The 18,483-nt window shown below is 60.0% G+C and overlaps 1 protein-coding gene across 1 annotated transcript in view; it reads left to right on the plus strand.

Moving 5' to 3' along the window:
• LRPAP1 (low density lipoprotein receptor-related protein associated protein 1) overlaps nucleotides 1-18,483 on the plus strand; it is a 35,733-nt gene that overhangs the window by 1,051 nt on the left and 16,199 nt on the right. Inside the window, exons 3-9 of the mRNA XM_012002195.1 lie at nucleotides 3-69; nucleotides 6,915-7,059; nucleotides 11,797-11,918; nucleotides 13,051-13,171; nucleotides 13,832-13,990; nucleotides 15,706-15,788; nucleotides 16,888-17,064. Coding sequence (XP_011857585.1) covers nucleotides 3-69; nucleotides 6,915-7,059; nucleotides 11,797-11,918; nucleotides 13,051-13,171; nucleotides 13,832-13,990; nucleotides 15,706-15,788; nucleotides 16,888-17,064 — 874 coding nt within the window. The remainder of the gene's footprint in view (nucleotides 1-2; nucleotides 70-6,914; nucleotides 7,060-11,796; nucleotides 11,919-13,050; nucleotides 13,172-13,831; nucleotides 13,991-15,705; nucleotides 15,789-16,887; nucleotides 17,065-18,483) is intronic.

Here is an 18,483-nt window from a genome sequence, read left to right on the forward strand (position 1 = left end):
AGTGGGGCGCCCGGACCCCTTCTGCAGCAGGAAAGGTACCCGTGCCGGCGGCGACGACGCGTGGAGCAGGTTGCGGCCGGCACCCCGAGGGTCAGTATCGCCCTCCCCAGCCTGGGCGGCCTGCTGACCGGAGCGTAGGGGCAGAACCAGGCTAGATCACGGGTCTCCTGCCTCCCGAGCCTTTGCCGCTTCCCTCAACCTTATCTCTCTATGTGGGGAAACAAGAAAAATATTGTTTCCCCACATAGGGAGATAATGTTGGGTAGACAGACGTGTCCAGGGAGAGAAGGAATCCCAGGAGCAAGCCCGTGCTTGTTCATTTGAGCGAGAAATGAGGAGGTGAGGAGATGGGATCGGTTTAGAGCACATAAAACGCGACCTTGGGAATGCTGAAAGTCAATCTTAACAGGGCGCTTACCTGACCACCTTCATTTGAGAGATGAAGGTACGGAGGCCCGACGGGAAAGGGCACCCCCAAGGTGGCTTGGCCAGTGGGGCCCCCCGGGACAACAGCTTGCTAATTGGTGCGTGATCCTAGGCCTCTTCATGAAGATAGCCAGTGCTCTCTTCATGAAGATACCGTTGCTTCATTTGTTAGGTGTTCCTGAAATGGGTGTGTTAGAACCATGGCCACCATCTAGGCCTCAGTATCTCATCTCAAATGCAGGAGTCAGATTAGATCTCTGTCTCAGTATTCCAGTTCTAAGCATTCCTGAGTCTTGAGAGGAAAAGTAAATGATTTGCAGAATAAGAAGGAACTTTTGGAATGAAAAGGGAGGAGAGAAACAGGTGGGGGAGGGACAGACGGTTATAAGACTGCTTGGGGATGGGGATTGACGCCTGGGCATCAGCTCCACAGGCCCTTCCTGAGCTGCTCCTGGGACCAGCAGTCAAGCCCCACGCGTAATGTTCAGCCTGCGGAGGTGGGAGAATGCTCTGGGCGGGAGCGGCAGGGCGGCTTCTTGGAGGAAGGGATTCTGGAGGAGCTGAGGACAGGGCTGGGTTTGGATGTGGTGACGGCCTCCCAGCAGCAGGGAACAGGTGTAACCAGGAGCAGCTGGGGTGCAGCGCTGCCTCCCCGTGCCCGATGCACTGGGCATCTGTTGAGTGGGTGGAGTCCCCCCTCCCCGTGAGGAATGGGGAGCCCGAAAGAGACTCCCTGACCCCCTGACCGATTGGAGGTGGCGCTAAGGAAGTGCACTCGGGCCCAGGAACCCCAGCGGCTCCCTTTGCTTTTGGGTCCTGGCCCAAGTCTTCCACCTGCTCTGTAGGGCCGCCCTGGTGCACCCCACCTTACCTGCAGCCACCTCCAGCTGGTCCTCTGTGTTTGTCAGCCCAGGGCCCCTGCAGTGATACACCTGCCCTCGGGCTGCCCATGCACCGTCCCTGTCCCCCTGTCCCCCGGTGCTGGGTGCTCGCCTGACCGGTTTCAGTTTTGGGTTGGGTCTTGTCTCCTGAACCTCCCCTGAGGTTCCCTGGGCACCATGGTAGGGCAAGCTGCTCACCTCCACTTTGGACTGAGCCTTGGACTACATGGTCTTTCTGGTCCCTTTAAGTCCTGAAGTTCTAGTTGCGTGGGCAAGTGTTTTTTGCTGAACAAAATGTGAAGTTCTTTGAGGGTGAGGGTGTTTTGGGGGGATTTTGTGTGTCTTCCCCCCTTCCAGAGAGCCTGGTCCTCTGGCAGGCAGGCCTGCAGAGCCCATTCGTCTTGATTTTCCTTCCAGATAATGGAAGCTTGGAGGGCGGCGGTGCTGCGAGGGTATTGTATCCCGGAGCCAAGCGTGCGGGCATCAGACCCGTCCTGGTCTTTTTGAGGTTATCAGTGGCGGTGGCGCATGGCAGGTGGTCTTCGTGCTGTGGCTCTTGCTGCCGAGCGTGCTAGGGCCTAGGGTGGTCAGGAGGCAGGAGGAGCCACAGTCAGTTCGAACGTAGGGGCAGAGAATGGTTTGTGCAGTCACTCCAGTTGGCTTCTTACCCCACCCGACTTGCCACTCTAGGTGGGTATCAGACGAAGACGGGGTCTTGAGTCGCCACCTGGAAGATAACTGAGGCAAGGGCTGCTTTTTTAGAAAAGCACATCCCACCCAGCTCTGCAGCGGCTGCTCTCAGCCTCCTGTGACCTGTGCTCAGCAGCCAGGACGGTCTTGTCCTTTCTTTGGTTTGCTTCGTGAAAACCTCGCATCCCTGTTTTCTGCATGTAAAGCCCTGTCCTGGCATATAGGATTGCTTAATGTGTCAGTAGGTATAGGGTGAAGGGAGCGTCTCAGGAAACCTTTGCCTTTGATGGCCTTGGGCTGTGAGACCTGCCCTGAGGCACAGATAGGGGTGGGTGCCACCAAGAAGACGCCGAGACCCGCTTTCATCCGGTGAGACGCGGCCAGGGAGTTGCTCCTTCATCCTCTCCAGCGCCCATGAACTCTCCCAGTTCCTGTTTCACAGGTGGGCTCCGCTGTGTTGCAAGACTCCTAAGCAGAGGCTGTCCCTGGTGCTTTGGCGGTCGGAGGCCATGCAGAGCCCTTGTGCTTGCAGGTGCCTTCGGGGGATTCTGCCTCTTCAGAGCTCTGTGTGTTGTGTTGATGCTGAGGAATAAGCTCCAGGGTCCGCATGGTCCAGCTGCGGCGCGCTCAGGGACACACTCGTGTACCTCTTGGCCTGGGCTACATGGTGCTGTGAGCTTGGAGTCCTTGGCCGTAGGTCCCTAGTTGTTTTTTTTGGTTTTTTTTTTTTTTTTGACAGAGTCTTGCTGTCGCCCAGGCTGGGGTGCGGTGGCGCAATCTCGGCTCACTACAACCTCCACCTCCCAGGTTCAAGCCATTCTCATGCCTCCGCCTCCTGAGTAGCTGGGATTACAGGCATGCGCCACCATGCCTGGCTGATTTTTCTATTTTTAGTAGAGATGGGGTTTCACCATGTTGGCCAGGCTGGTCTCGAACTCCTGGGCTCAAGTGATCCTCCCGCCTCTGCCTCCCAAAGTGCTGGGATTACAGGCATAATGCCAGGAGGCACCGCACCCGGGCAGTCCTTAGTTCTGGCATGAATGGTGACTGTGATGAGAGTGTGTGAAGAATCTTGTTCCCAGAGGTCTGATGAGTGGAAACTGAGGTCTGCAGAGAGGAGTCCTCAGAGCCCCACCCCATCTCTCAAGCATCCTCCCTGGCTTGAGAAGGGCCTCTGAGGATGGGCCAGCTGGCGGCCTCCACGGGCACCTAGGACTCACCAGACCAATGCATGACCTCACAGCAGCTCAAGGCGGGTATGGTTGTCCACGGAGCTCAGGTGGAAGGAGCTGGGACACGATGGCAAGGCTGGGACAGTGCACTGCCACCTGCCGTGGTGAGACAGGTGCAGCATGCCAGGAAGCCTTGGTCCCCTGCTCCTCAGGGTGGACCTGCTCCTCAGGGTGGGTGCCTTGCAGTCTGGTGTGGACACTCAGGTGAACGCTGGGAGGATGGCATGTGCCCTCTGAAGAGGTGGTCCATTGATGGTCCTAGTTGCATTGGAACCTGCCCAGCCTGAACTGTGCTATATGTGCAAGTTAACACCAGTGGCTTAGCTGTGGACCCTGGCCTGGGTTTCCTGGGGCATCGAATAGCAGTAGCAGGTTGCTGGAAAGTTCCAGAATGCTCTGCTGGCACGCGGGTTGTGCTGTGTGGGGGAGGGCCGCTGCTGAGATCCCGAGCAGTACTGGGCCCTTGGGTCTGGTCAGGAGGACCCGGTCGGCTCTGCTTGTGTCTGAGGACACAGGACCAGTGTCGTTTGTTCAGCTGAGCTGGCTTTCTTCCCTGCATGCGTTCCCTGGTTGTTGATGATTTGCCTCACTGCTTCATGTTTGACAGGTTCTTTTCTGCATTTGGTTTCCACAGGGTAGTTCTAACTTGATGCATTAACATTTAACTTGAGAGAGGTGAAAGAGTCCAGACGTGGGGTCTGGGGCCCTGCACACGACCTGCTGGTCTTCCTCTGCACGGAGCCGGGGCTGCTTTCTGTGGCGGCCACCAGGCTGGCCCCTTCTGCGCTGAGCGCTGGCAGTCCAAGGGAAAGGGAGCTGGCTTTTGGGAGACACGCGGTGTGAAATTTAGGCCCCCTGTTGCCTGAGAGTTGGGAAATCAGAAGGAGAAAATGACTTTCCCTGTGGGTTGCAGATTTTACAGCCCACGGAGCACCTGCCCTTGACTCTCCTAGCATCCTGGGGAGGCAGACAGGAGTCCAGGGAGGACCGCGGGTTACAGGGATTGGCGCCTGGCTGTGAGCCTGCCAGGATGGGCCCAGGGCTTCAGCAGCCCGGGGTCTTCAGCTCCGCTTTCCAGCGGGCAGCCCACGGGCAGTCACGGGACACCTGCGTCCTCTCCCCTGCAGCCAAAGAGGGCAGACCCGGGGCCCCTCAGGGCCAGCACACACTCGAGAGCGTGGGCCAGGATTGCCCGCCCCAGGGTGCTGCTTCTGGCTCGGAGCATCGCTGTGGGCCTCGCATCTCGGGCCCTCCCGGGCAGTGCAGCGCGGTAGATAAGATGCCTACGGGGTAGCAGCAGCCACGGGGAAGCAGAGATGAAAGCAGACCTGTTCCTCCCGAAGTTTGGGTCACAAACAAGATAGGCAGGTGTGGGCTCCCCCTCCTCCTGAGGCGCAGACTGCCCCTTCTGAGAGTTCATCATCACTCAGGTGCCTCTTTGTCCCGGGTCCTCCTGCTGGGGACGCTCAGATCAGACTTCACGCCTCCTAGGGCCTTCCAGTGGACGCTGCAGACGAATGTCCGGGGCACAGAGGGGCATGGGGTGGAGCTCTGGGGAGAAGGGGCTGGGTGAATGGGCCTGACTGGGGAAGAGGCATGCAGGTAGGCGTGTGTCAGGCTGCCAGGGAAAGGGTTTTCAGGTCGGGACAATCCTGGAAAGCAGCCCCTGTAGAGATGGGGGCGCAGAGCATCTACCAGGAGGGCCCAGATAAAAGACTGCCTGGGACCACCGACCAAGGGTTAGAGAACCTTCTAGAGAATTAGAAGCTTTCCTCTGCCCTAGGCCCTGCCATTCATTTTGTGCCTGCTGTGTGCTCTCTTTTTACCGTTGGGGAGCATGGCTCAGTGATCTAGATTTGTCTCTAAGTAAATTTTAAACTCCTGGAGGCTGGGGCCTGTGTGGCTAGGGCGGCCGTGGAGTCAGGCTGGGCTTCTGAGAGGAGAGGGTGGAGCTGTGACAGCCCCAGCACCCAGCTGGCGACAGGGCCTGTGGTCGGGGGTCTCCTTCCTCCTAGGCCCAACACAGACTGAGCTGCAGGGAGCAGGATGGGCTGAGTCTAGATACGGGCAGAGCGAGGCGAGGAGGTTCCAGAGTGTGGGGTGTGCCAAACACCCAGAATTGGCTTCGTGCGAGTCTTGAAAGAAACGTGTGCCCCTGTGCAGTGCAGGCCTGAGGGCCGGGCCTCCTGAGGCCTCGGGCTGCAAGGTGGTGTGGGCTGCAGGACACTGGGAAGGCAGCCGGCTCGCGACGCTTCCTGGGGATGTTCACTGTTTTATTTAAACTTTATTGAACACACATACTTTGGATACTGGCTTGTGTCGTATTTATGTTAGAAAATAGCTAATGAGGTATAGATTAAAGGTTAATATTTCCAACCCCTGAGGGAAAACAGACTGTATTGAAACACGCATGATCAGAGACAGGCGTTGGGTGATGGGCCTCTGGAACTCAGACGCCGGAGCTGGGGTTCCCTCCTAGAACCACGGGCAGCTCGTGGGGACCGCCCCAGGGGAATGTGAGAATGCAGGTGCCCAGGGAAGGGAACCCTCCTGAGAGCTGAGAGATTTGGGGATCTGCACCGCACAGTGCTGAGCACTTCCTTTGCTGCGGGACTCCACAGAGCCTTTCATGTGCTGGTGTCACGACAGGCATGCGGTGCAGCCTCTCCAGACAGCACCCTGGCTCTGTGAACCCTGATCCCACCTCATGACACGTTCCGGTTCACACAGCTGGGCTACCCTGCTCTGCACGGAAGAGGCTTTTCTTCCCCGAAGGGCTCGCCGGGCCAGCCCTGAGGCCAGAGTTGATGAGATCTGGCCGGTGGGTTTCGTTCTGCTGCTTGCCTTGGCCACCTGGCGTTCTGGCCCAGTCATTCTGACATGGGGACACTCTTGGCCTAAATCCTGTCTTTACAACCAAAAAGCAGTGTGCCCAGCGGTCACCTCACTTCCTTCCTTCCCTCACCCAGAGTCCCAGAGCTGGGAGGGAGGGTGGGATGAAGGAAGTGTGGCCCGCCCTGCGGAGGGGTGTGAGGGTGGGGGGGGAAGATCCTCAGCCCCAGTGCGGCAGCTCGTTCCAGGGCCCTGCCTGTGTGGTCTACGCCAGCAGGTAAGTGAGAGGGTGACAGACTCCTGCTCCAGAAGGATCTGGGGCTGTGTAAGAACCATCACAGCAAGACAGTTTGCATCATGGAACACTTGAGAGGTGGCGACGAAGGGTCTTTGGGAAATGAAGATGGGGCCAATCTGAGATTACAGTGATTCTTTTAAAAGAGAACTTCTGGGTGTCTGTGTCCTTGCAGTGGTGTCTGCAGTGGAATGGTAACGCAATGGGTATTTTCTTCCTGCCCTGTTTATCCAAGTGCCCGACGACTGTCCCCAGGTGCTAGGGTGGGAAGGGTGGGGTGTCTTGCAGCCGGACAGGAATGGGCAGCCGCTGCTGGTGGGCAGCCCCCGATGGACCTGGGGTTTCCAGATCACGTATACAGACGGGCCTGGAGACTGGTGTCCATGCCGCGCTCTTGTCGAAACCTGTGGGGTTTGAATCCTGCTGACAGTGACCCTGACTCCACCTCCTCCTGGTCTCCCGGAACCTCCCGGTGGCCAGCCTCCTCCGAGGTCAGTTTCCAGCTGTGTCCTGGTCCATCCTGCTCGTGGCTCACAGTCCCCTCCCCTTCATTCGCAGCTACATCTTCCTCCCGTGAGGCTGGCCGAGCTCCACGCTGATCTGAAGATACAGGAGAGGGACGAACTCGCCTGGAAGAAACTAAAGCTTGACGGCTTGGACAAAGATGGGGAGAAGGAAGCGAGACTCATACGCAACCTCAATGGTCCGTTTGTTTCTTTCCTAGTGCAGGTCGAGTATCCCTCTTCCTAAATGCTTGAGAGCGGCAGTGTTTTGGATGTCGGATTTTGTTTTTGGATTTGGGAATTTGCGTTATGCTTAATCTGGATATCCAAAATGAGCCTTTCCCCTGAGCATCCCGAGTGCCCAGAAAGCTTAGGATTTGGATTGGGGAGCTCACCCTCGTGAGGGAGGTGGCCACTGGCCTCAGTGGTTGCGGGGAGGCTCACCCTCACGAGGATGGTGGCCGCTCGCCTCAGTGCTGTGGGCTACGCCTCTGATTCCTTGGCTCTTGGCCAAGGGTCCCATTGGATGCAGCCTGCGGGGAGCTCCTCTGAGCGCAGATGTGCCCTTGGCCGTGGTCTCGGCTCCTTTGCTGTCACAAGTGCCATTGGCACGCTGGAGGGAGGACCAGGGCAGGGGCACTGGGCGCAGGAAGGGGCCAGAGGACAGCAGGAGGCTCTGTCTCCCAGAGGAGGAAGGAGGTCTGCCCTGGCATCTTGAAGTTTGGGGACATATTCCAGATGTTGTCAGAATAGCTTTCCAAGAGTCAGAACGGACACTTAGTTGTAATGCGGTTAGTGAGCCCCTTGTCCCTGTGGTGTTCAAGAAGAAGCAGGACAGTCACTTGCTTGGTACCAGTGTACAGAAGACAGGTGTGTCCTCTGAACCAGGAGGGTTTTAAATGACCGAGTTGCGACTGGTCCTTTTGGACCCCTCTCCTCCGCCATCCTCCCTCACCACAGGCCCGTTGGCAGGACACTGGCGGGCAGAGGACGCACACCAGGTGGGCCTGTGGGACTGGGCTTGGGGCTGCTCCAGGGAGTCGCGTGCTCGGCCACCTGTTGTCAGCTACGTGCAGCAGCCACAGGAGCTGTTGCGCCTCCACCCAACTGCTGCCCCTCCCTGACCCCAGGCACCCCTTTCCCAGTCCCCTGCCCGGCTGCTCCCTGTGTGACCTGGGCCCCCCACCTCCATTTCCTCCTCCTGTCTCACAGGACAGTGGTTGTGAACCAAGTGGGACACCCCACTGAGGGTGGGTGACTGCCATCACACTGAGGGTAGCCCCAGAGCCCTGGCCATGTCCGGAGCCTGCTGTAGCCCTGCTTTCCCACGCACTGGTGGCCCCAGGCATTACAGCGCCCGGGTTGTCTCTAGTAAGGAGAGGAGGTGTCTATGGAGTTCCTTCGTTAGGCCTGATGCTCTAACACCTACTCCTCAAAACTCTGTCATCCCGTTTGACAGGCTCAGAGAGGGTAATTTGTCTGGAGTTGCAGAGCCGAGTAGTGCAGCAAAGATTTGGAGCCAGGGTTTTCTGACTCCTGAGCAGGTGATCTGTTTCCAGCCACCCCTCTTCTCCCATCAGCAGACATCAGCATACGTGTCATGTGACTGCGCCTGGGTTAAAGGCAAAGGGCTGGCTTCATTTTTGCTGGTTTATGCCACCATGTTCAAGAGTCTGGGTGGGATATAAGCCAAGACATAGTGGCAGGGGCTGCCTGGGGGGCGGAGACGCAGCGGCAGGGGCTGCCTGGGGGGCGGAGACAGCAGCGGCAGGGGCTGCCTGGGGAGCGGAGACAGCGGCGGCAGGGGCTGCCTGGGGGGCGGAGACGCAGCGGCAGGGGCTGCCTGGGGGGCGGAGACAGCAGCGGCAGGGGCTGCCTGGGGAGCGGAGACAGCGGCGGCAGGGGCTGCCTAGGGGGGCGGAGACGCAGCGGCAGGGGCTGCCTGGGGGGCGGAGACGTGGCTGAAACAATTCTGGATGGTTGCGTCCCCACCAGCGTGTCTAGAGGGCCATTCCCAAGGGCCAGGAAAGAGCCTGTCCTGGAGGTGCCCCGCAGGGAGAAGGGACTGGCTATGCGGCAGGGCAGCATTCAGGGCCTGGAGGAGACGGAGGAGCTTGCAGGGGGCACAGAAGTGGGCTAAGGACCCGCTCCCTCCTGCGGGCCAGCCGGTGTCCTTGCAGGGTGTCCAGGTCTGTGGCCCAAGTGGAGCTGTCTTATTTTCTGCCATTGCCGAGTGACCTGGCAGAAGACTTAGTGGGACTCTAGGAGCCGATGTCCCAGGAGCAGACCGTCCCCACACTCAGGAGAGAGGCTCGTCCTGGCCAGCTGCCTGCCATCTTCTGGATGTGGCCCCTGGACCCCCAAGGTTCCCCGTGCCATTGTCAAGGCTGATACCACACCTGGGGGACCAGCCATAGCCAGGTGCCTGGGCAGCACACCTTGTGGACCTGCCCTTGGCACTGCCCATGCTGAGGTCCGCCCTGAGACAGGCCACGCTCTGCTCTGCTCTGGGGTTCGTGGCTGTCCTCACCCCCACCGTGCCCCCAGGGCCACTTCACTCCCCAGGCAGGGAGTGTGGGGCGGCGTCTGTCCTCCACATGCAGGGCGTGTGGGGCCGTGTTCGTCCTCCCCAGGAGCTCTAAGGGCTGGATGCTCCTGAGGCCGCCTACGGCTTCCGTGCTCTGTGACTCCGTTCCATGCAGAACCCAGCACCTCCAGAATCCAGAACTTTCCATAGCCCCTGCTGCTGATCGCAGCCTTGGGCATTCTGCCTTTTGGTGGGGTCTGACCAGCCACTTTGGGCTCTGGCTGAGAGCTTTTGGCTCCAACTAGGAAGGCGCGGGCCAGGCTAGCCTCAGAGCCCCAGGACGTGGCCCACCCTCACTGTCTTCCCCTCTCTTCCTCTCGGGCTCGGGGTGCATAGCCCGGGGGTGTGACCTCAGCGCTGCTGAGCAGTGGCTGGACTCGGGGGGCTGGGCAGGACGGCCTTCACAGGCAGGCCCAGCACCAGCTTCTAAGGCCAGGAAACATCCAGGCCACTTTTTAAAAAATTTTTTGTATTTATGTATGTATTTATTTCATTTATTTTCTCTTCCCCCACAGCTAGTATTATTTATTTAATTGTTTATTTATTTTAAAAGACGGGGTCTCACTTCGCTGCCCCGGCCGGTCTTAAACTCCTGGGTTCAGATGGCCCTCCTGCCTTGGCCCCCCAAAGTGCTGGGATCACAGGCATGAGCCACCGCGCCCGGCCTAAAATAGTTACTTCACGTATAAATTCCCTGCCATGGAAGACAGGCCCGGCATGTTGAGCTTCGAAGCGTGCGTCTGTAGGACCCGTGCCCAGCAGCAGCAGCAGCAGCTCTTGACTGCTGTCAGCAGAGACGGCTTTCCTCAGGCCGGGTTTTCCACAGGCCGGGTTTTCATGCTTAGAGGATGGAACACAAGGAGCACGTGCTGGACGTGGCCTTGAGACCCCCATGACCCAGGTTTCCAGACGGAATGAGACAGGAGGGATCTGAGGCCAGGGTGGTGTTGATGAGAAAGGAGGCCTGAGGCTTCCAGCGTGTCCCTGGGGCAGGGACACTCCCCAGGGCTGGCAGTGACAGAGGATGGACCTTTGGGAGAGGTGTGGGGATGGGACCTGCTGAGCCTGGGGCATGCAGAGGCCCTGCTGGGAGTGATTCTGTCCAGTAGGGTCACGGATGAAGGCCCAGAGGAGGCGCCGGGGTCCGGGAGTCACCACCTGGGTGAAGAGGTCCTCGGAGTGAGTGGAAGTGTGAGGCGAAGGGAGGCTCCATGCCCAGCGTCTTGGGAGAGGTCCACACGGGGCCCTCAGCCCGGAGGGGAAGGCAGGACCCCATTCTGTGGGAGGTGGGGGCCCTGGGATAATTCCCAGGTCCCCAGGAAAGGGCGGGCAGGCAAGCCCACCACCAGCTAAGGAGGCAGGCGGCTTTGCATTGGCCCCAGATTCCAGGAGACCTAGTAGAGGGCCTGTCGCACAGCACCACAGCGCAGGGAACTGGGGCCTCGGGAGAGCCGCTGCCTGTGGAGGCCGAGACCAGCCCCCGGGCTCTGCTCTCATGTCCCAAGTGCCAGACTTGTCCACAGCTGAGTCCTGTCAGCACCAGGGCCTGCTTTGAGCGCCTGCTTTTATATCGTGTTGGTGGCAGTGTGTGGTGACAGACACAGCCCACAGATGCCGAGTACCCCTTGGGGAAGTGGGGCTAGGGGAGCACCGCATGGGCAGATCCTGGAGGGCTCCCCGAGTGACTGGGCCACAGCACACTGCAGACTAATTACTCCTCCTGGCTGCTACCGTGACTTTTTGTTAGAAGCTGCTGACACTGACATTTCTCCTTTACAAACTGTTTTTCCTTCCAATAAAAACACAATGTGGGCTGTTAGAAAGCCGCATCACCCTGCACACTCTGCAGGTGGCCTCTGCCCTGTGGTCCTTAGAGTTGTTGCCGTACGGCAACAGGTGAGGCTGCAAATTTTGTTTTTGAAAATCTGTGCAACTGGTTTGGAAAGATGGGCCAATCGGTTACCACTCTTACAGCCCAGCCCATCAGCCGCTTCCGACAGCTGCGTCTCAAGGGGACACAGCTTGATGGAGGACTGCAGCCAGCGTGTCCCTGGTAGGAAAGAGGGAGGTCCTGGGGGCGTCCCGTGAGTCGCCGGACCCATTTCTAAGCGCTGGGAGACCACAGCCCCCACGCTTGTTTACGTTCTTGTTCTTGCCATATCTCCAGTGGTCATCCAGGAAACTGGTGAAAGGAAACTCCTGGAAAATGAGAGGCAAACCTGTCTCGCCGACTGTGGCAACCCAGATTGAGAGGCAAACCTGTCTCACCGACTGTGGCAACCCAGATATGTTGGCTGTTGACTGTTTTTCACAGGAAACCATATCAAATAGAACCTCCCCTCTCTCCTAGTCATCTTGGCCAAGTATGGTCTGGACGGGAAGAAGGACGCTCAGCAGGTGGCCAGCAACTCCCTTAGTGGCACCCAGGAAGACGGGCTGGATGATCCCAGGCTGGAAAAGCTGTGGCACAAGGTACTCCTCGACTGTTTCCATACCGTGCAGAATTGGTGCCGTTGTGTTGAATGTTAAGGCGGGGGGCTGAGGGAGCAGTCTCGTCGGGCTGTGAGGGAGCAGTCTCTGCTCTGCGTGGGAGGTGGGGTTTGGGGAAGTCTCAGGAAGACAGTGGCTTCCTAAGGAAGCCATTCCACTGTCTTTCTGTGAATATTTTCAGCTTTCCTGTTCAGAAAATTCCTTGCTCTTTGAGTAAAGGAGCACTGTTTGGCCTGCAGCTGTCAGACCTTCAGCTCTGGTCATGTGAGGTTACGGGATCGTGACATAGCACAGGCTGAGTTCTTTACTATGTCAGATTTTTAATTTAGTGAGTGGTGCTGTGAACGTGCTTCTGTGATTAGAAAAGTGCCCTCGTGTGTGGGGCTGGGCTTTCAGCCTGTGCCTGGGAAGGGTGTGGGGTGTTGGTGCGGGGCCAGGCACTGGGACCCAGCAGGGCTGGTGGGCTGTGACGGGGTGTTCACCTGCTTCAGCTCCCCCATTTCCAGCGGCTGCTGCTCCAGAACAGTTTCTCTGGATCACACTGATTTGGGGCCAGCTGGACTTCTTGTACCAGCCCAGTCGCAGCTGATTGTCCGTGGCCAGGAAAGATGGAGTCGGTAGAAGGGGGCAGAGAGGGAGGGAGGGCCCTGTGTGGCCTCCCTGGGTGTGCGCGATCCACGTCACCCCGTAGCCGGGAGGCAGGTAGGATGACAATGAATGGGCTGGCAGAGGTCCCCCTAGGAAGATGGCCTTGCTGTCCTTGCCACCCGCAGCCAGGAGAGCCAGGCAAGTCTGGGGGCCACTGGGATGCTGCCCTGTTCCCCTCCTTGGATCTTCCGCTCCCCACCCCAGCCAGCTCAGTAGCGTCCCCCATTGAGCCTGGACACGTCCAGGAGAAGAGTGGTTGCCTGCTAGTAGCTCCTCTCCGGTTTGTTTTTTGTTTTCCTGCCCTACCCAGCCTAATAGAGGCTCAGGAGGGTCGTGAGGCCAAGAACCGGGCCCGACACTCACATAGGCAAGGGCCTGCCGGGCCGTGAGGAGTAGTCGGCTGAAGAGCGGCCCCAGCCACACGAGCCCACGGCGGGTTTCACTGCAGGCCTTGTTTCCCTCTTAGGCAAAGACCTCTGGGAAATTCTCCAGCGAAGAACTGGACAAGCTCTGGCGGGAGCTCCTGCATCACAAAGAGAAAGTTCACGAGTACAACGTCCTGCTGGAGACCCTGAGCAGGACCGAAGGTGCCCCTTGCCCCCACCCCATCCTGCTCCCTGCCCCTCTTGCCCCCACCCACTCCTGCCCCCGCCCCTCTTGCACCTGGGGCTCACTGTGCTCAGTGGACAGCCTCGGCTCCCCCCAGGACATGGCAGGGGCGGGGAGGAGGCACCGGACGCCCTCTCCCAGGGTTCTACCGGACTTGTGAGTTGGGAGGTTGCTGTGCAGGCGGGGCTGGCTCTGAGAGTCACCCGCCTGCATTGGATGAACCGAGTCTCACTGGTGCCTGCCCCCACCACGGGCACAGCTGCCGCCTTTGCCAGACCTGTGCTTCGCTGATGGGTCCTTCATTCTGGACTCGTGACCCTCCCCAAATGGGTGCCTTTCCCACCCTACAAAGTTGGAGTAAAATGGAGGGTGACCCAGCTGACCAGTCCGCCCTCTGGACCTGGTGCCCCAGCCGTCACCGCCAGGCTCCGCTTGGTGCGTGTGTCCCGGCGTCTCACCTGGAAAGGAAGCTGTGCCAACGGTCGTTTCTGCGGCGCTGCAAGACCGCGGAACGGGGACGTTTTCGGCCAGAAACGAGAGCGAGTTTGAGCTCCCCAGCAGTGGGCATTCCAGATAGTGCTCCAGGCGGGCCGGGCGCGGACTCCCAGCCTCATGGTGTCCTGCCTTCGGTTTTACAGAAATCCACGAGAACGTCATCAGCCCCTTGGACCTCAGCGACATCAAGGGCAACGTCCTGCACAGCAGACACACGGAGCTGAAGGAGAAGCTGCGCAGCATCAACCAGGGCCTGGAGCGCCTGCGCAGGGTCAGCCGCCAGGGCTACAGCACGGAGGCCGGTGAGTGCCCGCCTGGGACTGTCGGTTCCTGAGGGTCGGGCTGTCTCTGGTGGTGTTTTGGGGACAAGCAGGCAGGTGGTTAGAGCGATGGGCACCTGGGCCTGCGGACGCAGCCAAGACCCTCGGTGCACTGTCTACCCAGGGGTGGTCACGGGCCCTGCTCCCAGGAGCTGCTCCGTGAAGGTCACTGGCCGTCCCCAGCCTTGTTCCTGGAGACTGGCAGAGAGCAGTGGCGGCGGCGGCCTGGGAGCAACCCCTCCCAGCGTCTCCCCAGAGAGCAGTGGCGGCGGCGGCCTGGGAGCAACCCCTCCCAGCGTCTCCCCAGAGAGCAGTGGCGGCGGCGGGAGACTGGCAGATAGCAGTGGCGGCGGCGGCCTGGGAACAACCCCTCCCAGCGTCTCCCCAGCCCCAGAGGCGCAGCTCCTCCGTTGCTGCTGTTGGTCAAGAACTGACACCGCTTGTCAAGCCCAGCTCTGTCTCCGTGTCATGCCACCCACACTGTCTGTCAGTCCCTCTCAGCCCGGCAGGGGCAGGACGCCCGCTGAGGCCACAGAACTTGTGGCTCCGTCTCAGCAGCTCGGTCTTGGTCTCACTCCACTGCAGGCCCTTAGTGGTCAGGCTCGGCACTGCTGCTGCTACTTGCCCAGTACCCAGGACAGAGCCTTGTGCAGGGTTTACCAGAAGCCTGCTGGCCTCACTCACACAGTTTCCGATTCTGTACCTCATCCTCCACGTGCACACCGAGCACCGGCTGTGTGCCAGGGCCTGCTGTAGGCTCGAGGAGGCAGCAGCCGCCAGGAGATGGCATCTGTGCCCTCATGGTGATAAGACAGCAGGGCCGGTCTCTGTCCCCGGTGCCAGGCAGAGCCGCCGCCTCCTCTCCAGGATGGGACCTGCAAGGTCTGGCCTTAGGCAGCCTCCAGCACAGTAGTTGAATGTGTCCACGTGGGCCCAGGGCCCCTCGGTTGGCTCTGCGGCTGTCACCTGTGTGCCCTTGGGCAAGACCCCTCACCACCCACCCCCAAACCCAGGCTCCCTTAGCCCGACCTGGTGCTGGTGACTGTCAGCCATAGGCTTTTGGCCGTAGTGGTGAGGGCTGGACGGCCTGAGCAGGAAGGGGTCAGCAGAGGAGGGAGCAGGAGCCGCAGTTGTGGGGCTCCCTGGGCAGGCGGCTCTGGACTGCTCGCTCCTGGATGGAGAGAGGTGACGGCCCTGGCGTCTCTCACCGCGTCCCTTCGTGAGCACCAGGGTCCAGGAGCCGGCTCCGTTTGTCTGGCTCTTCCCGGGAGCCCGAAGGGAAACGGCCTGTGCCTGCCTCTGGACCTAGCTAAACTTGCACGCCCCGCACCCGAGGTCCTGAGCAGCCTCTGCACACAGGCCACGTCCACCCTCCGCCACCTGCTTCAGAGGCAGCCAGGGTGGACTGTGGCGCTTCCCAGGCTCTGATGGAGGCAGGTGTTTCTGGACACAAAGGAGAAGCAGTTGCTTGGCCGAGGGGACAGGGTAGCCACATTTCAGCGAGGTTGTGTGAGCTACTGAGCAGATGCCCTCTGTGCCCCATGAGATTTTCAGTGCACGCACGCGTGTTTCACACACATGCAAGTCGCGCCTGCACACCCTCATAGGCTCCATGCACACTCCGCGCGGTTCCCGCGGGGCTGGCCGCGTTGTGCACCCCAGGCGCCGCTGAGGCCGCTCTCGCTCCTCCCCTGCAGAGTTCGAGGAGCCCAGGGTGATTGACCTGTGGGACCTGGCGCAGTCCGCCAACCTCACCGACAAGGAGCTGGAGGCGCTCCGGGTAAGGAAACGCAGCCCTCTCTCCTTCCGCGCGCTCTCGTGTGGTGAAGATTCTCTTGCAGTTTGTTCCTTAACCACTCGGCCAACCTGCTTGCGTTTTCCTTCTCATCTGCGTGGGACCTCGTGTTTCAGGGGCGAGGCCGGGCTGTGGAGGGGCTTTGGTTCTTTTGTCAGTGTTCACGTCTGAGGTGGCCTTGGTGCGGGTCCTGTGGATGGTCAGCAGTTGGTCAGGAACCAGCCACAGTCTGGGGGAGGCGACCAAGGACTACTGGGATCATTTGGGGATGTCACCGCTTCCTGAGATGGAGGCCCAGGGAGGGAAGGAGACCACCTCAGGTGGCAGGGGGCTCCTGGGGCATGTGGCGTGCCAGATCATTCTGAGGGTGGAGAAATCAGCTCGGTGAGCCCCCAGCAAGGCTCTGAGGAGTGAGGAGTCCAGCAGGGGGTCCCTGGGTGGGCAGTCCCAGGCACGGTATCAGGCCGTGAGTTCACCCAAGGTCCCCAGCTGGTGTCTGTCGTGAGTGAGGTGGGCGTGGTCCTGCCTTCATAGGGCTTGGGACTTTCCTGGCCCCAGGAAGGGCCCTTAGCACCTCCCCCAGAAAGGGGTCAGGAGCTTTCCTCCAGGGCTAGGGCACCTTAGCTGGGCGCAGGCATATGCATGGGGCTTGGCAGGTGGGGCCACATGGAGGACCCTGGGTCTGGAGTGTGGGATCACGGCAGGGCAGGGCGCCTACAGGAGCAGGGACAGAGCTACAGTCCAGCAGAACCGGAGCCCAGGCAGGCTGGGGGCAGGGTGCAGAGGCAGCCACCACAGAAGCACAACCCCTGGACATGGAGTCTGGCCGGGAACAAGCTGGAGGCCCCCCAGATTCGGAACGGGTGCCATTTGCAGAGACAGGGAAGGGGTCGGCTTAGGACTGCCGAGGAGGCGCAGGCTGGGACCTGCTGCTGGTGTGATGGCCTCCCAGCTGCCGCCTCATTGTCCATGTCCCACCCCGGGTACGGCACTGTCCCTTGGCGTCCTTGCAGTTCACCCGGGACCACAAGATGGCGTGGCGAGCACAAAGAGGGAGCACTCACCTGTGGAAACCTTGTTCCAGGAGGAGCTCAAGCACTTCGAAGCCAAAATCGAGAAGCACAACCACTACCAGAAGCAGCTGGAGATCGCACACGAGAAGCTGAGGCACGCAGAGAGCGTGGGTGACGGCGAGCGTGTGAGCCGCAGCCGTGAGAAGCACGCCCTGCTGGAGGGGCGGACCAAGGAGCTGGGCTACACGGTGCGCGCGGGTTTGGGGACTAGGGAGGCCACAGTTCCCCCGCAGAAAAGATGAGGCCGCCCACGTGCAGCTCAGGGCCTCCCGTAGACCGGGTGTGGGCCCCACGCCGTTGTCTTCCCTGTCCGAGTTGAACCCTAGAGCCACAAGTGTGTGGGGCACTGCAGGCCACAGCAGCCGCGCTAGAAGAGCTCCGTGGGCTTCTAGTGCAGTCCCCCGACCCTCAGGTGTGAGCGCAGGCCCTGGCAGGCCACTGCCTCGTCCTCTCCTATGACCAGGATGGGGCATAACCTGGATGCCCACAGCCTGCCCACAAGTCAGGGCACTTTCCAGCCCTCGAGACAGGCGAGCCCCCTTCCCCACAGCCCCGGGATGTGAGGAGAGGAGGGGCAGATCCCAGGAGAAGCCGAAGCCAGCAGCACGGCCTTGCCACAGAGGCACAGAAAATCCTGGAAGCTCATGCCAGTTCTTTCTGGAGGGAACTGGGGTTCAGGAGCCCCATCTGTGCCTTTTAAACTTGGAGCTGCAGGCAGGTGTTACCGATTCAAAAACAGGAAAGGCCTAAAAAATAAATCAAGGCAGAAGTTCTGATAGGAGAGGGTGGTGTGGGTCTGCCTGGCAGAACGTGCAGGAGAGCAGCCTGCGGCCCCCGCCCGTGGGCAGGAGCTCAGGTCCAGGGTGAGCACCACCATGTGGGGGTTTGCAGGGCGCTCCCCCGAGATGCGGGGATGGAATGCTAGCGTGCGCCTAGTTTCACCTGACCGTGGCAAAGCTCGGTGTTAGTTAGGAAGCCGTGTGGCGCTGCCTGAGGCACCCACACCGTTGGGGTGGAGGTCAGAGGGCGGCTGAGAGGAGGGACCTTCGGCGAGTTATTCACCCTGAGCCACGGGCTCCTATGTGGAGAGGGAGGTGGTACCCACGAGCAGGGTTTTGTGAGAATCTGGGGAGAGCTACAGTGACCCTGGCCCAGGCTGGGCTGACACAGCACCTGCTGCCACTGGGGTGGTATCTGTGGAGATGCTCTGGGCCATTGTGATGTGAGGAGCTGGAGGTCTCTCTTTTTCCCTCCCAGGTAGCCCTGAGGAGGAAGGCGTCTTTCCCACAGCCCTGTCCCAGCCTCTCCGGTCGTTGCTTTTAAAAACAACACCGTGGGGCTGGGCGGTGGCTCACACCTGTAATCCCAGCACTTTGGGAGGCCAGGGTGGGTGGATCATCTGAGCTTAGGAGTTCAAGACCAGCCTGGGCAACATAGTGGAACCCCATCTTTACCAAAAACACAAAAAATTAGCCGGGCATGGTGGTGGGCATCTGTAGTCCTAACTACATGGGAGGCTGAGATGGGAGGATCACTTGAGCCTGGGAGGCAGAGATTTCAGTGACCTGAGATCATGCCACTGTACTCCAGCCTGGCTGACGGAGCGA

Source organism: Mandrillus leucophaeus, unplaced genomic scaffold (assembly GCF_000951045.1).
Source record: "Mandrillus leucophaeus isolate KB7577 unplaced genomic scaffold, Mleu.le_1.0 Scaffold68, whole genome shotgun sequence".
Classification (NCBI taxonomy): Eukaryota; Metazoa; Chordata; class Mammalia; order Primates; family Cercopithecidae; genus Mandrillus; species Mandrillus leucophaeus.